At 41.5% G+C, this 24,563-nt stretch overlaps 1 protein-coding gene across 1 annotated transcript in view; it reads left to right on the plus strand.

Annotated features, from left to right (window-relative positions):
• TAF1 (TATA-box binding protein associated factor 1) overlaps positions 1-24,563 on the plus strand; it is a 77,187-nt gene that overhangs the window by 15,536 nt on the left and 37,088 nt on the right. Inside the window, exons 20-33 of the mRNA XM_077763290.1 lie at positions 2,506-2,660; positions 2,847-2,966; positions 3,518-3,693; positions 4,281-4,459; positions 6,110-6,323; positions 6,771-6,936; positions 8,284-8,495; positions 11,426-11,534; positions 11,761-11,859; positions 12,122-12,299; positions 19,106-19,173; positions 20,246-20,368; positions 21,139-21,231; positions 21,314-21,398. Of these exons, the coding sequence (XP_077619416.1) occupies positions 2,506-2,660; positions 2,847-2,966; positions 3,518-3,693; positions 4,281-4,459; positions 6,110-6,323; positions 6,771-6,936; positions 8,284-8,495; positions 11,426-11,534; positions 11,761-11,859; positions 12,122-12,299; positions 19,106-19,173; positions 20,246-20,368; positions 21,139-21,231; positions 21,314-21,398 (1,977 nt within the window). The remainder of the gene's footprint in view (positions 1-2,505; positions 2,661-2,846; positions 2,967-3,517; positions 3,694-4,280; positions 4,460-6,109; positions 6,324-6,770; positions 6,937-8,283; positions 8,496-11,425; positions 11,535-11,760; positions 11,860-12,121; positions 12,300-19,105; positions 19,174-20,245; positions 20,369-21,138; positions 21,232-21,313; positions 21,399-24,563) is intronic.

The following is a 24,563-nucleotide window of genomic DNA, read 5'->3' on the forward strand; positions in this document are numbered from 1 at the left end:
TTCAGCTAAGTGGAATCCTACAGTATTTGTTTCTATGTGACTGGTTTATTTTATCTAGCATAGTATCCTCAAGGTTCATCCGTGTTGTCGCCTATATCAGAATTTCCTTCCTTTTTAAGGCTGAATAATTTTCCATTGTATGTATACACCACATTTTGTTGATCCATTCATCCATTGATGGACATTTGCGTTGTTTCTGCCTCTTAGCCATTGTGAATAGTGCTGCTATGAACGTGAGTGTGCAAATATCTCTTCAAGGTTCTATTTTCTGTTATTTTGCGTATGTACCCGGAAGTGGATTACTGGATCACATGGTAGTTCTGTTTTTAATTTTTTTTTTAATTTTTAATGTTTTATTTATTTCTAGGAGAGAGAGAGACAGCGTGAGCAGGGGAGGGTCAGAGAGAGAGGGAGTCACAGACTGAAACAAGCTCCAGGCTCTGAGCTGGCTGTCAGCACAGAGCCCGACGCGGGGCTCGAACCCACGAACCGCGAGATCACGACCTAAGCGAAAGTCGGACGCTTAACCGACTAAGCCACCCAGGCGCCCCTGTTTTTAATTTTTTGAGCAACCTCCAGACTTTTTGTTTTCAAAGCATCTGGGGCATTTTATGCTCCTACCAATGGTATATAAGAATTTCAGTTTCTCCAAACTTGCCAACACTTGTTATTTATGAATTTTTTGATAGTAGCCATGCTAATGGGTATGAGGTGGTATCTCATTGTGATTTTGATTTGCATTTCCCTAATAATTAGTTATGTTGCTTATTGGACATTTGTAGATCCTCTTTTGAGAAGTGTCTATTCATGTCTTATTTGTCCTTTTTTGAATCAGGTTTTTTTTTTGTTGTTTTAGGAGTTCTTTGTATATTCCGGATATTAATATCTCCTCAGATACATGCTATGCAAATATTTTCTCCCATTCTGTAGGTTGCCTTTTCATTCTGTTGTATCCTAACAAAACCTTGATCATATGTATGACTTTCTTGCCCAAAGACTTCCTTTGGGTCCTCGTTTCTTTCAGAAAGTAGCTATTTATGTTATTTACAAGAAGCTACATGATTTGGGTCTTGTATGTAATTCTGACCTCCTCTCACCTCCTGTCACTGCCCATCTTGTACTCTAAGCTCCAAATATGCTAAAGCTAACCATGTATATACTCCTAACTGGTCTTTTGTTGCCTTCTGGGATTTTGCAACTGCCTTTTCCTCTGCTTAGAATATTTCCTCGCCACTCCTCTACTATCTTACCTTTGTCTGCAGTTTATATTCTTTTGGAATCTTGTCCCGACTCTTGCCCTCACTCTCACCCTTCACTCATACTGGATCATCGCTCTTCCCTTCTTAATGTACAGGTAACACTTTCTACTTTCCTGTTAATGCACCAGTGGTGCAGTATTGAATTTGGTTGCTTATTTGTCTCAGCCTCACTAATAGGAGGTCTGTGAGAAAGTAGTGCCTGGAATGGAGTAGGTATTCAAAAAATATTTGTTAAATCAGTGAATGATAGTAAAGTGAGATCAGAGTGAGTGAAGAAACATTGCAGTGGTGTTCTTTTGAGGTTGGAGTGAAAAAAAGTGAGTGGATGTCTGAGAATTTCAGAAATTAAGGATTTTGTTGAATAGCCTTCAGGATTGAAACTTGAATAGAATTGTCCACTTTTTAGCTGATCATGTATATACTCTTAACTGGTCTGTGTGGACAAGCATATTCCTCTTGTCTTAATTTTTCAGGGGTCAGTAAATACTATTCAGGGTCCCAAAGGAGGACAGACATTTTTCATCAAACCGGTGGCAGAGGTAGAATGGACTTTGGTTTGATGCTGCTGGAGTTAAGGCCAGTGCTTTGTAAAACATCTTATTATTTACTTATAGAATATGTTGGTTATGCCAGAGAAGCCATTTGAGCAGTGGAGCAACCAAATGCATCATCAGTCTAACTTCTTTGAGCATCGTTAAGGGTGGGGCTACACTGTCTTTGAGAACTCTCAGTATATCCCAAGGAATATGGGGCTGAAAGGTGCCAGTGTTCCACATATTCCTCCTTCTGCTACCTGATATCTTGATTTCTATTTAAATTCCTTTAAAAAAATTTTAAGCTCATTTATTTATTTTGAGAGAGAGAACACGAGCAGGGGAGGGCCAGAGAGAAAATCCGAAGTAGACTCCACACTATCACCACAGAGCCCAATATGGGGCTCAAACTCACAAACCATGAGATCATGACCTAAGCTGAAGTTAGATGCTCAGTCGACTGAGCCACCCAGGTGCCCCAATTTTTTTTAGTTTTTATTTTAGGGAGAGAGAGAGAGGGAGAGAGAAAGAGAATCTTAAGCAGGCTCCAGTGTAGAGTCTGACCCAGGTCCATCCCATGACCCTGGGATCATGACCTGAGCTGAAATCAAGAATCAGACACTCAACCGACTGAGCCCCCAGGCGCCCCAACCTTCTAAGTATGGCTAGACATAGAGCACGCTTCCCACAGCCCTTAGAATGTCTTTCTATACCTCAGGTTCGGACTGCTCCATGGAACACCACAAGGGCTTTCATTGCTGCCATGAAGGGCAAGTGTCTCCTGGAGGTGACTGGGGTTGCAGATCCTACAGGGTGTGGTGAAGGATTCTCCTATGTTAAGATTCCAAACAAACCAACACAGCAGAAGGTGAGACTGTCTGAAATCCTAGAAGCTAAAAATCATGGGAGGAAGAAATGGAAGATAAGGAGTGGAAATGGATGGCGTGGAGGACTTGGAAAACGCCTAAGTAGACAGGATGACTTACTTAGATTCCTGCTATAAGGGGTTCCACTTATTACATTTCTTGCCTGTTGTATTTTATGTCTGAGGTAGGATGATAAGGAACCTCAGCCTGTGAAGAAGACAGCAAAAGGAACAGATGCAGATCTCCGTCGCCTTTCTCTGAAAAATGCCAAGCAGCTTCTACGTAAATTTGGTGTGCCTGAGGAAGAGGTGAGTGTGGAAGAGGGAAACTTAGAGTCTCATAGGGGCTTTGTATATAGAGGGAAAAGCTGGGAGGCAAATGTAAGGAACTATGTGGATAATTTTGTGATGTGGGTTGTAGTATTCTGCATCTTGGATACTTTTTCAGAAGTTAGCTTTCTCAAAGCTTTCTGTTTAACCCACTTTGAGTGATTTAAAAAAAATTTTTTTAACTTTATATTTTTTATTTTTTTATATTTGAGAGAGAGAGAAAGAGAGAGCAGGGGAGGGGCAGAGAGAGAGGGAGACACAGAATCCGAAGCAGGGTCTAGGCTCTGAGCTTTCGGCACAGAGCCTGAGCCGGGGCTCAAACTCACAAGCAGTGAGATCATGACCTTAGCCAAAGTCAGATGCTTAACTGATAGAGCCACTCAGGCGCCCCTGGGTGATATTTATGTATGTATGTATGTGTGTTTGTTTGTATGTATGTATGTATGTCTACCTCTCTAAGTGTGTGCCTTGGTTTATTCTTTCAAATATCTGATGACTTATGTATATGTGTGTGTCCATCTCTTCTGTAGATTAAAAAGTTGTCCCGCTGGGAAGTGATCGACGTGGTACGCACAATGTCAACAGAACAGGCCCGCTCCGGAGAGGGGCCCATGAGTAAATTTGCCCGTGGATCAAGGTTTTCTGTGGCTGAGCATCAAGAGCGTTACAAAGAGGAATGTCAGCGCATCTTTGACCTGCAGAACAAGTGTGTTTGTTTGAGAAAGTCCAAGTTGCAAAGGGGAGAGGTCACAGACACTATTATAATGAAGAGGAGGTTACCTTATCACATGACTAGGGGGTCAGGTATCTGAGATTTCAGGGTGGTATCTGTTCATAATACTGCTCGGACACGTACTCCTTTGAGAGCGACTTGGCAAAGGTTTTGAAGTGGCAAGAGGCGCTAGGTTTGAGGTCTAGGTTCCGTGATAGCTTGCTTCTGTGGCCTATTTGGGCCTGGCAGTTATTACAGTGGTGGTGGGGGACAGTGAGTGTTTTTCTGAAGGCTTTACTTATCCACGTGGTAATGCTCAATTAAAGATGTTTCTTAGGCTTTCGCACGGAATTCTGAAAGAGTTGCTGTGCTTTTTCATATTTCAAACTTCCCTTGTTGACAGATGTCTAGGAAAACTTTGGAAAACTTTTCTGTTAAGGCCCCCATGTCTTACTGGATTTAGGGTATTCCTTTTTAAGGTTGATTTCCCACCTTCCTCTTCTTACCTGAAACCATATTTCTTCAGCTCTTTATACACTTTCATATTTCCCCTCCTCTTAACGTTGTTTTTCTCTTTTTAGAGTTTTGTCATCGACCGAAGTATTATCAACAGACACAGACAGCAGCTCAGCTGAAGACAGTGACTTCGAAGAAATGGGAAAGAACATTGAGAACATGTTGCAGAATAAGAAAACCAGCTCTCAGCTGTCACGTGAACGGGAGGAGCAGGAGCGAAAGGAACTGCAGCGGATGCTACTGGGTGAGGGTAGTGTCTTCACAGACAAGAAAGAGAAGGATCTTGAAGTAACTGACTTCAGACTAATAACTGAGGCAAAGCTGGAGGCGGAAGAAGTAGGGAATGAGTATAGCCAGGCCTATAGATGAGGTAGGGGATTACTGCCGCCTGGACTGTAGGTTTGTCTGTGGGGCACAGATGGAAGACACGCTGCTGGTCCATTCCCTGCCTCTGGCGCGTACCGGGCCTGCCCAAGCCAGGGCTAGTGGTGCTGTGTGTCACATGAGCTTTCTAGGCATTCCTCCTAGAGGGGGAGGGTTTGTCATACAGAATTCATGGATGGATTTAGGGAGTTGCTCTTGAACCCTCTGAAGTCACATGTAAAATTCTGTGTAAGTGTACCTTTTCTGAGGAGAAGACCCGTGGCTTTCAGAAGATTCTCAAAAGAGTTATAATTAAAAGTCGACCAAAAATTGCAAAAGTTGAGGGTGGGGACGATAAAGGCCTGACCTGGTTTGGGATAAGCATACTGGGAGTGAGAAGAGGAGAAAAATCAAGGTGACCCTAAGATTTCATTCTGGGCCTGCTAGAAAGATGGTGGTCCCATTGATTAAGGTAGTAAATTTCAGAAAAAAAAGCAGGTGTGAGAAGGGAGGAAGTAACGTGTAGAGTTTGAGGTGCCCAGGACACTTCCCAGTATAGGTGTCAAGCAGGCAATTGAAAATTTGGATGTAGACACAGAGAGAGAGAGGATAAAGACTCCAGATGAAGATTTGAATGACTGTTCTCACTCCTAGTAGTGTTTCCTTTGTTTGCTCCTCTCTGTAAAAGCTTTGTGTGATTTTGTGTTCTGACTACTTTGTAAAGATGTGATAAAGCCTTTCCATCAGCGAGGTCCTGGACCAGCAGTATCTATGTCACATGGGAGCTTGTTAGAAGCGCAGACTCTCAGGCCTCACCCCAAGCCCTACTGAATTTGAATCTGTTTTAATGAGATTTCTCAGGTGATTTCTATTCATTCACATTAAATTATGAGATGCATACTCTAGGCCTTGAGACTCTGGACTTGTTTCTGTGGGGCAGTTTTGCCCCTTGGTGCTTGGGTAANTTTAAATTTTGTTAACGTTTGTTTATTTTGGAGAGAGAGAGAGAGACAGAGTGTGAGTAGGGGAGGGGCAGAGAGAGGGCGACATAGAATCTGAAGCAGGCTCCAGGCTCTCAGCGGTCGGCACAGAGCCCGAGATGGGGCTTGAACTCCCGAACCGCAAGATCATGACCTGAGCCGAAGTCGGATGTTTAACTGACTGGGCCACCCAGGCGCCCCCTAGTGAGTGCTTTCCTTTAACGTGAATATCAGCTCCTTGCTGCGTAGACTTTTCTTTTGCTATTCAGAGGACTTGGAATACAGCTACTTTTCTTCTGTCCTCTGTAACATACAGTTCTTTGAGGTCCTTTCAGAACTTCTGGTACTTAACAAAAAATAGGAACATTGACAGTGGTAAAATGAAGTCAGGAAACGACAAATCAGTGTACTGGGGGCTGGTGGTGACATTGATGCTTTCTGTAGAACCATACTTTTGTGGCGTGTTGAGCCTCGAGGTTCCCACTCCACTCCAGGAAAAGGACTGTTTGGGTGGTAGGGAGAATGTGTGGAAATCTTCTTCTGCCTTGCAGCAGCAGGTTCAGCAGCATCAGGAAACAATCACAGAGATGATGACACAGCTTCTGTGACTAGCCTTAACTCTTCTGCCACCGGGCGTTGTCTCAAGATTTATCGCACATTTCGAGATGAAGAGGGGAAGGAGTATGTTCGCTGTGAGACTGTTCGAAAGCCAGCTGTCATCGATGCCTACGTGCGCATACGGACCACAAAAGATGAGGAATTCATGTGAGTTTGACTCACCGATTTCCAGTATGATAAGGAGGACGATAAAAGGGGCGGGGAAGGAGGAGGAGGAGGTAGGTGCTTGAGTCTTAGTGACAGGATTTTCTGTAAAGTTGACCTTGGCCTTCTGTGTTGATTGGGTGCCTTTAGATCTTTGGATTTGAACAGAGCGAAATCACAGGGAGAATTTCAGGTTTGCTACAAAATAAAGGCGTGTCTCCAGTTCCACCTGGGTCCTTTGCATTGTGGTCGATTGGCAGAAATCTCAGGGATTGCTCGGGATGTCTCTTTCTGAGAGAGGTGCCTCCTGGCACGTGGAAGCCTGCCAGGCAGCCCCTTTTATTTCTGCCTGGATGGATTACTTTAGTTGCGAGATGTTTAGCTGTCAGGACAGTCTTCTTGGCTTAAGTTTGCTTATGGTCCTATTCTATGTTCCCCCTTGTCGTTTAGTCGAAAGTTTGCCCTTTTTGATGAACAGCATCGAGAAGAGATGAGAAAGGAGCGGCGGAGGATTCAAGAGCAGCTTAGGCGGCTTAAGCGGAACCAGGAAAAGGAGAAGCTTAAGGGTCCTCCTGAGAAGAAACCCAAAAAAATGAAGGAGCGTCCTGACCTAAAAGTAAATATTAATGTGGCATAATCATAGCTAACAAGGCAAAGGAAGAAAGCATGCTTTTTTCCCTTAGCTTTTGGCACCCTCCCTAACTGGGAGTGAGGGCAGTATTGTGGAAAGCTAGTTTGAGTTGGTGTGGCTACCAGGCAGGTGTTACCAGTACTCATGTGGCTAATCTGGTGCCATTGGGTGTGAATTTTATACTTCATCAGTTGGGAATATTTCCTAGAAGTTGAGATAGGTTTGGCTGAGATAGATTTTTTTACGTGTACATCTATCTATCTATCTACATACACATCTTTTTAAAATTGTACATATTGAAAGAAGTAACAGAAAAAAACGTATGGTACAAGTTGCTTTCCATAACTTCAGTAGGATTCCAGATATTACTCTACAACATAACTGGAATGTACACCATAAAATGAGGCAACCGCACTATAGCGCAAAGAGCCGTGGACTTGGAAACAGAAGATCCAACTCTGGATTCTCGTCCTGCCACTTAGTTGCTCTGGGACCTTAACCTTACCATACCTGTTTTTCTCTTCTATAAAATATGATACCTGTCTCATAATGTTGTTGGAGTTAAGTGCTACGATGCATGGGAAACGCTTTATACACTGTAAAAGTCTCAGTAAATGTCAACTGCTGGTAACATGGACTGAGGTCATTAAATATTTTCAAGTTCCTTTCCTTTTTTTAAATTTTTAATGTTTATTTATGTGAGAGAGAGAGAAAGCAGGGGAGAGGCAGAGAGAGAGGAAAACAACAGAATCCGAAGCAGGCTCCAGATTCGGAACTGTAAGCAGAGAGCCCAATATGGGGCTCGAACCCATGAACTGTGAGATCGTGACCTGAACCGAAAGATGCTTAACTGACTGAGCCGTCCAGGCGCCCCTCAAGTTCCTTCCTTATATATGATATTCAATAACTATGATAGAGACCCCATTTTACAGATGAAACTGAGATCAGTTGCAAAGCTGAGATGGAGACTTGGTATTAATGAGCCTTTTCCTTGGGACTGGAAATACACTTTGGGCTTCTAAGAGACTTTCTCCTGCATATTTAACATTTTCATACTTTACAACTTAAATTTAGGGTAGAAATCCTCTCCCTTTTCTTCCTCGTTTGATAGTTTTAAAATGTCCAGTTTCTGGATTGCATTTTATTTTTAATGTGTCGTTTCCATACATGCTCTTGTGTCCAGTGGCTTCTGGTCGAAAGGTGTAGAGCAACTCTGTTACAGCAAAAGTTCTGCACCTGCCTTTGTTTCTCTCCTGCCTTGTGTGTATTTTGTAAAGCGAATCTCGTGCAGCCTGTTTACCTCTGACATGCTGATACTTTTCCCTTTTGCAGCTGAAGTGTGGGGCTTGTGGTGCCATTGGGCACATGAGGACGAACAAATTCTGCCCCCTCTACTATCAAACAAATGCTCCGCCCTCCAACCCTGTTGCCATGACAGAGGAGCAGGAGGAAGAGCTGGAAAAGACTGTCATTCATAATGATAATGAAGAACTTATCAAGGTTGAAGGGACCAAGATTGTCCTGGGGAAACAGCTGATTGAGAGGTAAGGGATAGCACCCAGGAAGTGCCGTGGGGAGATCTGTCTGTGGTCGAAGGGGGGCAGGGGTGGGTATGATGGGTCCTCTAAGTGGAACTGAGGGCATGGGTGCTTTCATGGGTTTTCCTCAGTAATTGTTTCCGGTGATGAAAATTAGGGTCTTTTGTCATAAAGCACTCCTTAGGCTCTCCCGCTCGCCTTGGGGCATGCTGCCTAACTTCCTGAGTCTCCACTTCCTTATTTACAAAATAAAACCTCCTTGACCAGGGAAGTTGCAAAGGTAAAATGAGAGATTATAGAAGCATATAGTACAGTGCCTGGCACAGAGCACTCACTAGATTTGTAAAGTCCCTAATCTCAGTGTTCTTTTTTTTTTTTTAAATGTTTGTTTATTTTTCAAAGAGAGAGTATGAGCGGGGGAGGGGCAGAGAGAGAGGGAGATGCAGAATCTGAAGCGGGTTCCAGACTCTGAGCTGTCAGCACAGAGCCCAATCCGGGGCTCGACCCCACAAACCGTGGGATCACGACTTGAGCCGAAGTCAGACGCTTAACCCACTAAGCCACCCAGGTGCCCCCCTAATTTCAGTGTCCTGATAATGGACCACCCAGAAGGATTAAGGAGACATGAACTATGCTTATTCCTACCTGTCTCTTGCTCTCAGAGAATGTAACAGATAATCAAGTGAAGTTTTTAAATTAAGAAACATTTTCCCCCTGACTTTTTAGTTAGAAACTTGCAAACCTAAAGAAAAGTTGAGAGAATAGTAGAGTACGTATATCATTCCTCTAAAGTTACAATTAATGTTTGTCATGTTTGTTTCATTTTTATATGTCTAAAACATTTTGTTTTGCTGAACTATTTGGAAGTAAGTTGCAGGCATCTCGATGTTTCACTCGTAAATTCTGCACATTGTCTAAGACAAAGGACATAACATACCATCACACCTAAGAAAATTAACATTAGGTCAGTAGTATCTAATATCTGGTTCTTATTTAAATTTCTTTGGTTGTCTCAGTGTCCTTTACAGCCTGCCCTGCCCCTAGTTCANTTAACTATTTTGAATACTTCTTAATCTGGAACTGTTCTCTCTGCCTATTTTGGTTTGCATGCCATTGAAGTTTTTGAAGAGTCCAGGCCAGCTGTCTCATAAGATATCCCATATTCTGGATTTGTCTGATTGTTTTCTCACTGGTTACGTTTAGATTAAATGTCTTTGGCAAGTTTACTATATAGGTGATGATATGTACTTATTACGCCACATCAAGAAGCATATAATGCCAGGTTTTCTCACTGTTTTGGTCATCTTAGTGGTGATCCCCAGAACCCTCTTATAATAAAGGTATGTTTTTCCCTTTGTAATTAGCATGTGGGTGAATATCCTGTTCCCTAACAGTCTTTCTCTCAGTAGTTGTAGCATCCATTGATGATCGTTGCCTAACTCAGTGATTACATTGGGGGTTGTGAAACTGTGGTTTTTCTAATGATAGCATTCTTTCTACATTAACTGGCATTCTATAAAGAAAAGCTCTCCTTTCCTTTTCATTTATTACTATGGATTTTGAAATTCTTCCTTTTGTAAACTTAATGTAATTTAACTTATTAACACTATTTTAATTGTGATGCCCATGTTGTCTCAAATTTGACCTCTTAAAGCCAGATCCTGTGTCCTTTTTAGAACTTCTTTGCTTTCTGACACAAGAAGTTCTACGCTGTCCTTGAAATTTCCTTGTTCAAGACCTAGAACCAGCCATTTCCTCAAAGAGCCCTGGTTCCTTTTATTGGGGAATGGTATTTAGAACCAAGATCTAGGTATTAGGTATGCTCATTGCCACTGAGATGTCCTTGCTTCTAGGCTTTTAGTGGACAGAACTAGGGAATAAACATATATTGTAAATAACATATCAAAACCCTGATGTCAAAACCTCCAATAAAATTGTGTCTACAGAGTCTTCCTCTTCTTTCGCCATTCGTATTTGTATCCTTTCTCTGGTTCCCAGCATCAAGACGTTGAATCATTTGCTCCATCTGTACATTTGTTATTGTTATGTACAAAATAGTTATTGTTTTGTACAAAATAGTCTGAGAAGTCTAATACCAGTACCACTAACAACAAACCTTTAAAGTAGGATCAAAGTGTTTGCTCTAGTTTGATATCCTTAGACTATATGCTAGTGAAGTTGAACGGTCAGGGTATTATATTCAAAATATATTTGAATGATTTTTTGTGTGTAATTTTTAATCAATTTGATACATAGTTATATTAATTTGTTATTGAGGTAAAATTGGTATGTAATGTGTAAGTTTCAGATGTACAATATTGTAAATCTCTGTTTATGTACGTTACAAAGGGATCATTACCATAACCCTAGTTACCGCCCATCACCATGATTTGTTTTTGCTCCTATCAAGTGTGGGACTCTTTTCCGTTCTTGATTTAACTTATCAGTATCTGTAATAGTATGTTTTGAAGAACATTAGAAAAGGAAAATGTGGCATCTTGCTTCTATGCAATGGAAAGGAAGAAGGTGGTTGGGCTTTTAATGATTGAGAGAAACTCAAACTCATTTTTGTTTCAAACCAGTTTTTAATTTCGTCCTTGTTTCCATTGTAAGTAAGTTCAGCTTCCTAGCCCTTGAACCCTAAGGTAGAATGTTGGAGCTGGAAGGATTTTTGAAATTCCTTTAGCCCCGTTCCCTTATCTTCCAAATTTAGGAAACTGAGGTGAAGTTGTGGCTTGCCTAGTTCTTTATTAATTTGAAGATTGTATAAGGCCTTGCCTGATCTGAGCCTTAGAATGTGGCTATCTGGTCTTTGGTTTGGCTTTTTCCTCCCCAAGGCTCATGATCAGGTACTTTGGACCTCTTCATTGTAGTTGGCTTTTTTTCTGGTGACTAGAGATATGGACTGCATGCTATGAAAGTGTTATTGATTACAGTGCAGATGAGGTTCGCAGAAAATCCCTGGTTCTCAAGTTCCCCAAACAGCAACTTCCTCCCAAGAAGAAACGGCGAGTTGGAACCACTGTTCACTGTGACTACTTAAATGTGAGTATCTGCATTGCTTCCTTCTGACTAGGTGGGATTCTCATTAATTTCTCCAGCGCTCTAACCCACGGCTCTGGCCCAGCCTTAGATTATTCTCCCTTTGGCCCTGTCCTGAAAATTATGCATACTGTTCGTTACAAGATTTCTAAGCTATAGCTAGAAAGCATTACTTGTTTGTTTTTCTTACTTAATGGAACACCCTCTCTGATTTCTCGTTTTTCCTTAGAGACCTCATAAGTCCATCCACCGGCGCAGAACAGACCCAATGGTGACCTTGTCATCCATCTTGGAGTCTATCATCAATGACATGAGAGATCTTCCAAATGTGAGTTCATTGCATTCATGTCTCCAATAGTAATGGTAAGGTCCTTTGTTGTGCCTGTGATTTCAGATAGAGGGCAGTAGAGTACAGGCTTAGGTGCCTGGAACTCCTAATTCTTTGCAATGTAGTTTTTTGGGGTTTTTTTTTTTTTTAATAGTTTGGTNAAGAGTTGATGGCCAGGTAGGCAGGTAAGATGTGAGTCTTCAGGAATCGGCTGCGTCAAGTGTTCTTTGCTCACGGATAATGCTATCTCTTGTTGGCACAGACCTACCCTTTCCACACTCCAGTCAATGCAAAGGTTGTGAAGGACTACTACAAAATCATCACTCGACCAATGGACTTACAGACACTCCGTGAAAATGTACGTAAACGCCTCTACCCATCTCGGGAAGAGTTCAGAGAACATTTGGAGCTGATTGTGAAAAACAGTGCAACCTACAATGGTAAGAATCACCTGTTCCTTGACTGCAAAGGTCACCTTTCAGTGACGTAGTCACCTTACGAGTCCTAAAGTCAGACTAGATTGGACTGACTGAAATGGTGTACAGTGCATTTTGGGGTCATGAAAATCAGAGAGTGCACATTTAATATTACTTCTTTTTAGTCCCACTTTTGAATATGTCCTCTGGAGAATTTGGAGTCTGTCTTTTGAAATGAAACAATTGCTTGGAGATTAGTGGGAGGAAGAAGTGGGCCTAATTACGTGGAAGGGAGAGACAGTGTGGATGGAATCCGTGCAGAGTATGTGCCTGTGACCGTGTTTGTTGTGAGTCTTTGATTTGACCTACAGATTTGTTATAGGGGCTATTATATGTTCACTTTGCTCAAAAGCTGGAAGGGGAAGGAGAAAGAAATCTGCTTTCCAAGTTTTTTTTTTTAATGTTTTATTTATTTCTGAGAGAGAGAGAGAGACAGCGTGAGCAGGGGAGGGTCAGAGAGAGAGGGAGACACAGAATCTGAAGCGGGCTCCAGGCTCTGAGCTGTCAGCACAGAGCCCGACGTGGGGCTCAAACCCACACACCGTGAGATCATGACCTGAGCCGAAGTTGGATGCTCAACCGACTGAGCCACCCAGGCGCCCACCCAGGCGCCCTCTGCTTTCTGAGTCTTAAAAGAGGGGAAACAGTACAACTTCTGCCTATAAGGGAGATAAAGGTTCCTGGTCTCCAGTTGGATCCTTGAGCACAGATTCACATATATAAGTGTGGGGATGAAAAGTACAGCCAGAGAATGAGTCACGGCTCTGCCACTTACGAATTAAGTTACCTTAGAAAAGTTACCCTAGACAGGCTCTCACAGCCTCCTCAGTATTGTCATCTGTAAACATGGGACAATAGAAGTACCTGGATTCTGTGACCTTTCACAAACAGGCCTGACCCATTTATCTAGTCTCCTGTCCAGTGCCTGGCTCCCGTACCTACTAGAGACTCCTGCCACATTTCACTAAATATCCTGTTGCCATTTCTTCATGACTCTTGCACAGTCTATGTCCTGTCTGGGATGTGCTTTCTTCCCTTTTGGTGATGAATTTCCATTCATAGTTTCCAGACCAATTCATATCATCTCTTCATGGAGACTTAGACTGCCCAAAATACCATTTTTTGATCCTCTGTGCTCCCCAGCACAATTAAATAAACTTTTATGACTCTTATTATGTCATTATAGTTATTTATATAGCAGAATCTCCCACCACTTTGTGACCTCCTGGAGAGACTATGTCTTATTCATCTTTATATTCAGGGCCTACCAGAGTGCTAGACACACACACAAGGGAAGAATACATTTGTTAGGCCCAACTGTCATTCAGGTTACAAGGATAAATACTTAAAGTCAGATTGGGGGCCCCTGGGTGGCTCAGTCGGTTGAGTATCTGACCCTTGATTTCTGCTCGGGTCATGATTCCAGGACTGTGGGATTGAGCCCTGCGTTGGGCTCTGCATTGAGCATGGAACCTGCTTAAGATTCTTTCTCTCTCTCTCTCTCTCTCTCTCCCCCCACTGTCCCTCTCCCTTACTCTCTCTATCTCTTGCTAATAAAAAGGGAAAAAAAAAAAAGAAAAGTAGATTGAAATAGGAAGTGGNCCCTATTCCCTCTGCCCCACCCCCTACCCCCCCTTAGTTTGTTCTTTGTATTTAAGAGTCTCTTATGGTTTGCCTCCCTCCCACTCTGTAATTATTTTTCCCCTTCTTCTCCCCCTCCCTCGTGGTCTTCTGTTAAGTTTCTCAAGATCCATGTATGAGTGCAAACATATGGTATCTGTCTTTCTCTGCCTGACTTATTTCACTTAGCATAATACCCTCCAGTTCCATCCATGTTGCTGCAGATGGCATGATTTCATTTTTTCTCATTGCCAAGTGAAAAAAATTGAAATTAAAGTTATGACTTTTTCATAGCCTTATATCCCCCCCAGCTCAATCCTCTTTCTTCCTCAAACCTGTTGCTGATAATAGTAGTAGTAGCAGTACTGTCATTGGCTCCAAGTGTTTTACTTGCATTGTTTTCTTTATTTCACCGTAAGAAATCTCTGAAATGGGTACTACTATAATCCTTATTTTTATGGATAAACAGATACGATAAGCCTGTAGTGTTTAAATAACTTCACTAAGGTGGTCACACTGCTAAAAAATTGCAGAGATGTGAATCCAGATGTAACTCCAGAGCCTATGCTCTTTTTTTTTTTTAAGTTTGTTTATTTCCTTTTGAGAGAGATAGAGTGTGAGTGGGGGAGGGACAGAGAAAGGGGGAGAGAAAGAATCCCAAGTAGGTTCTGCGCTGTCAGCACAGAGCCCAGTGCAGGGCTCAGTCTCACAAACAGTGAGACCACGACCTGAGATGAAACCAAGAGTCAAATGCTTAACTGACTGAGCCACCCAGGCGCCCCAGAGCCTATGCTCTTAACCACTATGTTTCATATGCTCTTCTCCACTTACTCACTTCCCATTCACACCTTACGGCCCTGAAGTTGAAGTACCAGTAACTTCCTAATTGCTGGTTCAAGTGGCCAAATTCCAGAAATACCTGTTTACTTAAACAGCTTTACTGAGACATGATTCACATAATATACAATTCAAGCATTTATATGTTTATTTTTAAATATGTACCTATTTTTGAGAGAACATGCATATGGGGTGGGAGGAACAGAGGATCTGAAGTAGGCTCTGCGCTAAGCAGCAGAGAGCCCAATGCAGGGCTCGAACTCACAAACCTTGAGATTATGACCTGAGCAAAAGTCAGACGCTCAAATCGACTGAGCCGCCCAGGAGCTCCCAATTCACACATTTAAAGGGATCAGCTTTAATATGTATGTGGTAGCATGTATCAGTACTTCATTCCTTTTTATCATCACCTAGTATTCCATTGTATAGACATACCCCATTTTAAGAATTTCATCATCAGTTTGTAGACATCTGCATTATTTATATACTCCTTGGTTAGTACAAAAAATGCTGCTGTGAACATTTGTGTATAAGTTTTTGTGTACACATTTGTTTTCATTTCTCTTAGATATATATCTAGGGGTGGAATTGCTGGTAACGCATGGAAGCTCTATGTTTAACTTTTTGATGGAGCATTTGGATGGCTCATTCGGTTGAGCATCTGACTCTTGATTTCTGCTCAGGTCATGATCCCAGGGTCATGGGATTGAGCCCTGCGTTGGGCTCCATGCTAAGCATGGAGGCTGCTTGAGATATTCTCTCTCTCTCTCCTCCCCTCTCTCCCTCCCTCCCTCCCTCCCTTACTGCCCCTCTTCCCTGCTCGTGGGCTCTTTTTATTAAAAAAAAAAAAGTTAAAAAAAACTTGAGGCACCTGCATGGCTCAGTCAGTTAAGCGTCCGATGCTTGATTTTGGCTCAGGTCATGATCTAACGGTTCATGAGATCGAGACCCGTGCCAGGCTCTGTGCTGACAGTCCCTGTCACTCTCCTGCTCACATCCTCTCTCTCTCTCAAAATAAATAGGCTTAAAAGAAACTTTTTGAGAAACAATCAAGTTGTTTTCCAGAGCAACCACAACATTTTATATAATCCCATCAGCAGTATGTAAGGGTTCTGATTTCTCCACATCCTTGTCACTGCTTGTTATTGTATATCTTTTTTATTCTAGCCATCTTGGTGGATGTGAAGTGGTATCTTATTGTGGTTTTGATCCGTATCTCCCTAATGACTAATGATACTGAGCATCTTTTCCCCCCTGGTTTTACTGAGATAGAATTGACATACAGCACTGTGTACGTTTAAGGTATATGGCATAATGGTTTGACTTACTGTAGTGTGAAAAGACTACCCGCAGTAACTTTAGTAAGCATCTATCGTATTGTATAGATACAGTAAAAAGAAAAAAAAAATTCTTCCTTGTGATGAAAACTCTTAGGACTAACTGTCAGCAGTTTTACTGTATATTATACAGCAGTGTTAACTGTAGTGTAGTCATCATGCTGTACATTGCATCCCGAGTGCTTATTTCTCTTACAATTGAAACTTTGTTGGGGGGCCTGAGTGGCTCAGTCAGTTAAGCGTCTAACTTTGACTCCGATCATGATCTCTCAGTCTGTGAGTTCAAGCCCCGCATTGGGCTCTGTGCTGTCAGCTCAGAGCCTGGAGCCTGCTCTCCCTCTGCCCCCCCCTCCTTCCCCCCCAAAAATAAATAAAAACTTCAAAAAAGTAAAAACGCAGTAGGAACCTTGTACCTTTGGACCACCTTCCTCCAATGTCCCTGTCCTCTACCCCCTGCCTCTGGTAACCACAAGTCTCATTTCTTTTCCTATGAGTCTTTTTTTTTTTTAAGATTCTGTACATATACATCTAAAGTAAGATCATACAGTTTTTGTCTTTGATATTGAGCATCTTTGCATGTGCTTAGAAAACTTCCTTGAACTTTAGTGTATTTGGAACTATTGGCCACTTGTTGTTCCTTGATACTCTCTTCTCTCTTTTCCAGGAGTGTTTTCTCTAATTACTTCCCATCTTTGTCATTCCCATGACTTCAGCCACCATATATCCACTGATATCACTGTCTCCAGCCCATACCTCTCTTCTGAGCTCCATACTCATTTTCCATTTGCCTGCCAGACATGTCCATTTTTCAGTGCCCTCCTGACAACTCTTTATCTGTTTGCCTTATTTAGATTGATGATATTACCATCCTTTTAAAAAATTTATTTATTTTTAATTTGCATCCAAGTTAGCATATAGTGCAATAATGATTTCAGGAGTAGGTTCCAGTGATTCATCCCTTGTGTATAACACCCCGTGCTCATTGGTATTACCATCCTTGTTGTACAGCCTAGAAATGGTGGTCATTCTTGGTTCCACCCTGTCTTCCCCATACTCCTAGATCACTAAATCCTATACATTGTATCCTCGATAGTTTGCTGGAATACATCCCCTTCCTTTCAGTCTCTGTTGCTCCTATCTCAGTTGAAGCCCTTGTAATTTCTTGTTTGACCCCTTGCAACAACTTCTAGACTTTCCCTTTGCTGCTTGCCTCATTTCTTTAGGCTGTTTTTTGTTTTTGTTTTTGTTTTTTTTAAGTTTATTTTGAGAGAGAGAGAGAAAGAGAGCAAGTGGGTAAAGGGCAGGGAGAGAGAAGCAGAGAGAGAATCCCAAGCAGGCGCTGCACTGTCAGTGCAGAACCCGACACAGGGCTCCATCTCACAAACTGTGAGGTTGTGACCTGAACCGAAATCAAGAGTCGGCCACTCAGCCGGCTGAGCCACCCAGGCACCCCAATTCTTCACCCTGTTGATAAGGGTATTTTTTTTTCTAAAACACAAATTTGAAAAAATATTTTCCAGTCTAAAATCTTTAGTGGCTTTCTATCACCTATGAGACCTCTATAATATGGCCCCTGCTGCCTTTCCAAGTTCCATTTCCTATTTCTCCTCCACACATACCTGTATTACAGTTGTACCAAACTTCTTGTGGTTGTTGTGGACTGTGTTGCTTCATGTTTCTATTGATTTGCTTACTTTATAACTTTGTATACTTTTTCTTCCCTCTGGAATATCTGTCTACCCTGTTGTCTACCTGATGGACCTCTACTCTTCATTAATGACAGGACTCATGTCAGTCACAGCAGGCCTTCCCTACTTCCCAGAATGCAGATTGAATTGTTGTAAAACAACTTACAACATGATTCATATGCAGCCAGTGTATTCCTCTATTTGCACCTATACTCAACTTTCTCTCTGCTTCTCTCTATATGTATACATATACATATATACAGAAGTATACAGAAGGTATATGTAGAAGTAGAGAATAAACCTCAACACACCTATTCATCTAGTTCAACAATTACTGTCATATGGCTGATCCTTGTTTAGTCTGTATTTCCAGACATTGTGTCTTTTCATCCATAGATGTTTCAAGCACTCATACTCTGTATTGGCAATGATTTATTTTCATGTCATTCTCTTTGACCCAAGAACTAAGGTAGGAACTGTGCCTTATTTTCCCTTCATTCTTCTCACTGAATACATCTCAGACCGTCATTAATCATTTGTTGGATGACTAAACAAATGAATTCTAAATTAATTAGTTGAGACTAGAGTTGAAGTTTATGTCTGTGGAGGAACACTTACATAAAAGAATAGACAGAGGAAGATCATCCAGCAAAGGATGCTGAAAGGAAGCAGTCAGAATTACTGTAGATGAAAATGTCTTAACTATCCCTATAATGAGCTTAAATCAGGGCAGCTGTAAGTGGGGAGTGGTGGAAACAGTTCCAGGATTTTCTCAAGCACTTGTTACAGATTTCAGGGTAACTAAATAGTCTCATATGGGATGGAGGGTCTTTTATGACCAAGGCTTTGGATTAGCCGTATGTCAGGAGGACATCATAAACCGTGAGTTCTGTAAACAAAAATTGAAATCACAAATTTTATATGCTAAGTATAGAAAGACTGTAAATCATGCATTGATCTCCTCAGCCATCCTTAAACAAATTATCATTCCCCACCCACTGTATCACTTTTAAGGTATTAAAGGCAGCAGTATTAATAGTAGTGCTGTTGGATATATGTAAATAGGGAAGTTAAAATTAGTTTATTGGTCTGTGCTGTGTATCTGACATGTGTTAGCATTGAAAAAATGAACATAAGACTGGTACATCTCTCTAACCTAGTAGCTAGGCTGGTGCCTGGCACATATTAAGTGTTTTAAGTAAATGTGTTAAAAGTCTCGAGTGGTATTGGCAGCTCTCGCCTCCCATTTTTCATGGTCTCATCTCTTATTGTTCCTCTATACATTTAGGCCCGAAGCACTCATTGACTCAGATCTCTCAGTCCATGCTGGATCTCTGTGATGAAAAACTCAAAGAGGTAAGATATTTAAAATGAGAGAAAAGCAGTGGAATTTGAAGGTGGCCAGTAAGCAGGGTTGAGGAAGGAGGGAATGTAACAGAAGGAAGAGTAGAGAAATCTGGCAGTGGTAGATCTGTAGTATATTAGAGAGGTAGGGACCTTAGAAATCATATAATCCCTTTTTTTGTAGGTGGAGAAACTGAGATCCATAGAAGAAAATTACTTGCCCTGGGCATCATGGTTATTACATAGTAGAGCTAGGATTGAAATCTAGAACCCACATAACTTTAGAAAGGGCCAAGGAAAGTAAATTCCCAAGAAGTCGGCTAGAGCTAAGAGACTATGTTTTGGCAGAGAGGACCTTTAATTTTTAAAAGATTATGTATATTCCATTTTTTACCACCCCCCTCAAAAAAGGGTACCTTACAAGCTTACAAAAATGGAATTATGATGTTAATATTGATGTAGACATTTCATAAGAGGATAATCAAATGGCTGATAAACATGGAAAGATTCCTCAAGTTGATCGATCATTGGAAAAATGCAAATTTAAACCATGATTAGGTACTATTACATGCCCACCAGAAAGGCTAAACTTTGAAAAGACTAAAAAATAATTTTAAAAAATTGACTGTAATAAGTGTCAGTGATGGTGTGGAGCAATTGGAACAGAGTTATTCCCAGTATAGTCTGAAATGAATTTATCAGACTAGAGTCCCTTAAGTAAAAGTCACTAATCAGCAATATGTTCAGTGTTTCTAGCAACAGTTTTATAGCAAAAGCCATGTGATAGTAAAGCCTCACTTGTTCTGGGAACTAAGCTATCAATTCCCAGGGATGTATATTTTTGGTGATCTACAAGATTAGAAGATAGAATACCTAAAGGATTGGTTGGTACATCCCTTTTGATCCACTTACTAGAATATTATTCCTCTTATCTGGACGTTCTGCCTGGAACTGAAGTTGACAGTTTAAAGTTAGACATTTTTGGGCAAGGGCGGTAGGCGACTGAACCGTAAGTTACCCATAATTTTCTGTGGTGATTATACCTTAAGGGAACCTGTTTTTCATTTGCTTTGTTTCATATCAGAAAGAAGACAAATTGGCTCGTTTAGAGAAAGCTATCAACCCCTTGCTGGATGATGATGACCAAGTGGCATTTTCTTTCATTCTGGACAATATCGTCACCCAGAAAATGATGGCAGTTCCAGATGTAGGTGGTCTCTGTGCTAAATATTGTGAAGATAGTATAGGGGAAGGGAAAGGACAGGAGGGTGTGAATGTGTACATATGTTGGGGAGTCTGCAAGGTAGTGTTTATAAATTCAAACTGGCATATAATTTAAAAAACTAACCTTTCTGCTGTATGAGTGCTTGATCATTAAAATCAGAGGCCAAGAATCTGTGGCTATAGAGAGATTTTTCTCTTCTTGTTGACCTTCACATTTGAAAGCTCCCAAATAGCCCTGGAGAGAAATTAGGATGCCAGCTAATGGGAGGCTTTGAATTGAGAGGTGCTTCTTGACAAAACTGTCTTAACATGACAGTTTTTTAATTATCCACTGTTTATTGTCTTTTGTTTGTTTGTTTTTTTTGTCTTTTGCAACTTTATGGCAGGGCTACCATGTTGACCATATGAGAATCATTTGGTAATGATTCTCCCTTAGAAGTTCTGAACTCCATTTCCTTTTGTGTTGTGGGCATATGCTATATATGTGTTAATGCTATAAAATTTCTGGATGGGGCTAGGGAATACAAAGTTTTAACTGTGAGTATAGAGCAGGGGTTCTTACACTATCAGGGCATAGGAATCCAAGAACCCCTTAAATTATATACAGAGTTTTGTATGATTGTGTGTCTTTCTGGGAAAAGCAGTTCATAGCTTTTCTTGGAGCGTCAGGCAATATGTGTGACCCAATGAAGGTTGAGAATCTCTGGTATAAAGAATGGTTTTCATTTAATTTCTCATGCTCTGTGTTTTTAGTCTTGGCCATTTCATCACCCAGTTAATAAGAAGTTTGTTCCAGATTATTACAAAGTGATTGTCAGTCCAATGGATTTAGAGACTATACGTAAGGTGAGTGATTTGATCCAAAATGTCTTTTTGGAGTCAAGTAACTTTGTACATGTATCTGAGCCCCTGGTTCTTTTAATCACAGAATATCTCCAAGCACAAGTACCAGAGTCGGGAGAGCTTTCTCGATGATGTCAACCTTATTCTGGCCAACAGTGTTAAGTATAATGGTGGGTATTTGTCCTTTTTTAATTCCTTTCCATCGATCTATCCATCATGTTAGTTAACATTATTAAAATTTAATTGCATGAACAATTAATTAGCCTTGAACAGTGATAGCAGACTTAATCAAGTGACTTAACTCTGCCTTTTTTTTTTTTAAGTAGGCACATATTTTAGTGTGTTTTGTAAAATCTGCTAATCACTTAATGATGAAAAAGCAAGGTACGTTTTTTTTTTTAAACTTTGGAAAGCACAGAAACATGAGAAGAGAATAAAAATCGAAAGGATATCACTTTGGGCTTTGAGCCATCACTGCTTTCCATGAGATAATGAAAATTCACCTATGCCCCAGGCCCTTAAATGGAGCTTAAGGAAATGTGTGACTGGAGACCATAGTGAGCTTCCTCAGAGCATGGAGTTTTGGGTCAGTACATCAACTGATAATATATGTTAATAAGCTAGTTACTTCTTATTTAAAAATTTTTTAATGTTTATTTTTGAGAGAGAGAGAGTGCACATGAGTGGGGGAGGGGCAGAGAGGGAGAGAGGGAGACACAGAATCCGAAGCAGGCTCCAGGCTCTGAGCTGTCGGCACAGAGCCCCATATGGGGCTCGAACCCACGCTCAACTGACTAAGCCACCCAGGCGTCCACTAGTCACTTAATTCTGTGCTGACTACTTAATCTGGTAGGAAAGACCTAGTCAGTCTGCTCACGTGATTCCCAGTGTGAGTGATAGAGACTGTTAAAATGCAGCTTGATGAGGGAGCTGTATTAGAAGGACTGCAAAGCGCACTAGAGGAGTAAAGGGAACCCCTTCACTAAAGGGTTAGGAACGGCTTCATAGAGAAGCTAATAAAGATTTTCAAATGACTTGTTTGGTAAGTAAACATTGATTAAGCACCTAATATGTGCTGGCACTGATAGATGCCACAGATATAAAATCAATGTTTATCTAACCCACATTGGTTAATTTAGTTGGGGACACAGAAAAGAAAATTTATAGAAGCTAACTGTTATGCCAGCTGGATGCACAGAGTGCCAAAGGGACAGGATATCTAAATCAAGAGTGTGATTAGAGGAAACTTTCTGGAAAAGAGTTTTCTTAAGCTGATTTCTTTTTTTAAGACCATTGGCTTTATTTATTTATTTATTTTTTTCCTGAGAGAGAGAGAGACAGTGTGAACGGGGAGGGTCAGAGAGAGAGGGAGGTACAGAATCTGAAATGGGCTCCAGGCTCTGAGCTGGCAGTCAGCACAGAGCCCGACGCGGGGCTCGAACCCACAAACTGCGAGATCATGTCCTGAGCCGAAGTCGGATGCTTAACCGACTGAGCCACCCAGGTGCCCCATTCTTAAGCTGATTTCTGAAGAAGGATCAATAGAGGTCGCTAGGCAAAGAATGTGGAGGAGAAAACATTCCAGGCAGAGCACAGTAGTATGTAAAGACACAGGGGCCCAAAATTATGTGATGGGCTTAAGAGACAAGTTGTTGGGGTTGGAGTCACGTGTGTATGTTGGTGAATGACTGGTTTTATGTAGAAGTCTCTAGGAGTCCAATCCTAGAGAGCTTTGTGTGTGCCGTATGTCCTACTTAAGAGATTTTTTTAAAAGTTTTTTTAAATTTATTTTTGAGAGAGAGAGAGCAGGGGAGGGGCAGAGAGAGAGGGACAGAGAGAGAATACCAAGCAGGCTCCATGTTACCAGCACAGAGCCAGATGTGGGGATCAAACTCAAACTGTGAGATCATGACCTGAGCCAAAACCAAGAGTCGGACGCTTAATCGACTGAGCCACTCAGGCGCCCCTAAAGAGATTTTACTTTATCTTAAATGGAAAGACATTGAAGAATAAGCAGGGAAATGATGAACTCATGTAACTCCGTAAGCAAAATAGAAGAGGGAGCTAAGGGCATTTGAGAGAATCACCTAGCATACTGAGGTCTCAACTGAAAAATCCACATGATTGTGTGACTTCACTGCAGTAGTATTCAGCAGCCCAACTAGTGTCGCTGTATGTGTGCTAGATAGAAGGGACAGAGAATTGGTAAAGGAAGGGATAGCCAGAGAGAGGTGGAAATGGGCGTAGAGAAGAGAATGTTCAGTACTAGAGAGGAATGAGAGAACAGGGTGAGTTCAGAGAGCCATACTTTACCAGAACCTTTATATATATATCATTAAGGGAAGTGGCAGGAGGTGATGCTGCCATTTTTGTTCTATCTGGGTTGGTTTAAAAGAATCAACTTTCTCCCTTGTGCCCACTGGAAATCGGAGTGGAAATGCCCCTTGTCAGGTCAGTTTTCTTTCCATTATTGTCTTCTGAAAACACTTAAAGCTAATCAGCCAGAAATCTGGTAAAAGAAGTGTTGATAGGCTCACAGAGGCTAAAATGATTGTAACAGTGATAAGCAAGAGTGTTCTAGAAAGCCTGTGCAGCCTTGGTGATGGCTGGCTTAAGATATAAGGCAGATTTAAAAAGGAGTTTAGGGGCGCCTGGGTGGCTCAGTCGGTTAAGCATCTGACTTCAGCTCAGGTCATGATCTCACAGTTTGTGGGTTCGAGCCCCACATCAGGCTCTGTGCTGATGGCTCAGAGCCTGTTTCAGATTCTGTGTGTCTCTCTCTCTCTGCCCCTTCCCCACTCATTCTCTGTCTCTCAAAACTGAATAAATGCTAAAAAAAATAAATAAATAAATAAAAATAATAAAAACTATAGGTAAGGCAGTAAGAAAAACCTAGACAATGCTAAGTGACAAAAGAACAGAGGGCAGATGGACAGATCACAGAAGACCGACATTAAATAGCTAATGAACATGAATAGATATTCATTTGCACCCAGTAATCAAAGAAATGCAAATTGAAACAAAGAGGGAGGTGCCTTTTTTCCACCTATCCGATGAACTCAGGTTTTTTAAAATGTTTGTTTAGTTACTTGTTTTGAGAGAGAGCATGCGCACGCATGAGCAGGGGAGAGGCAGAAAGACTGAGAGAGAGAATCTCAAGCAGGCTCTGCACTGTCAGCACAGAGCCTGACGTGGGGCTGGATCTCACAAACTGTGAGGTCATAACCTGAGCCGAAATTGAGAATGGGACACTCAACCAACTCCAGCTGAGCCACCCAGACGCCGCTCAGTTTTTGTTTTTTTTTTAATGCAAGTATTCAATGCTAGCGAGGCGG

Source organism: Crocuta crocuta, unplaced genomic scaffold (assembly GCF_008692635.1).
Source record: "Crocuta crocuta isolate KB4526 unplaced genomic scaffold, BGI_CrCroc_1.0 scaffold440, whole genome shotgun sequence".
Classification (NCBI taxonomy): domain Eukaryota; kingdom Metazoa; phylum Chordata; class Mammalia; order Carnivora; family Hyaenidae; genus Crocuta; species Crocuta crocuta.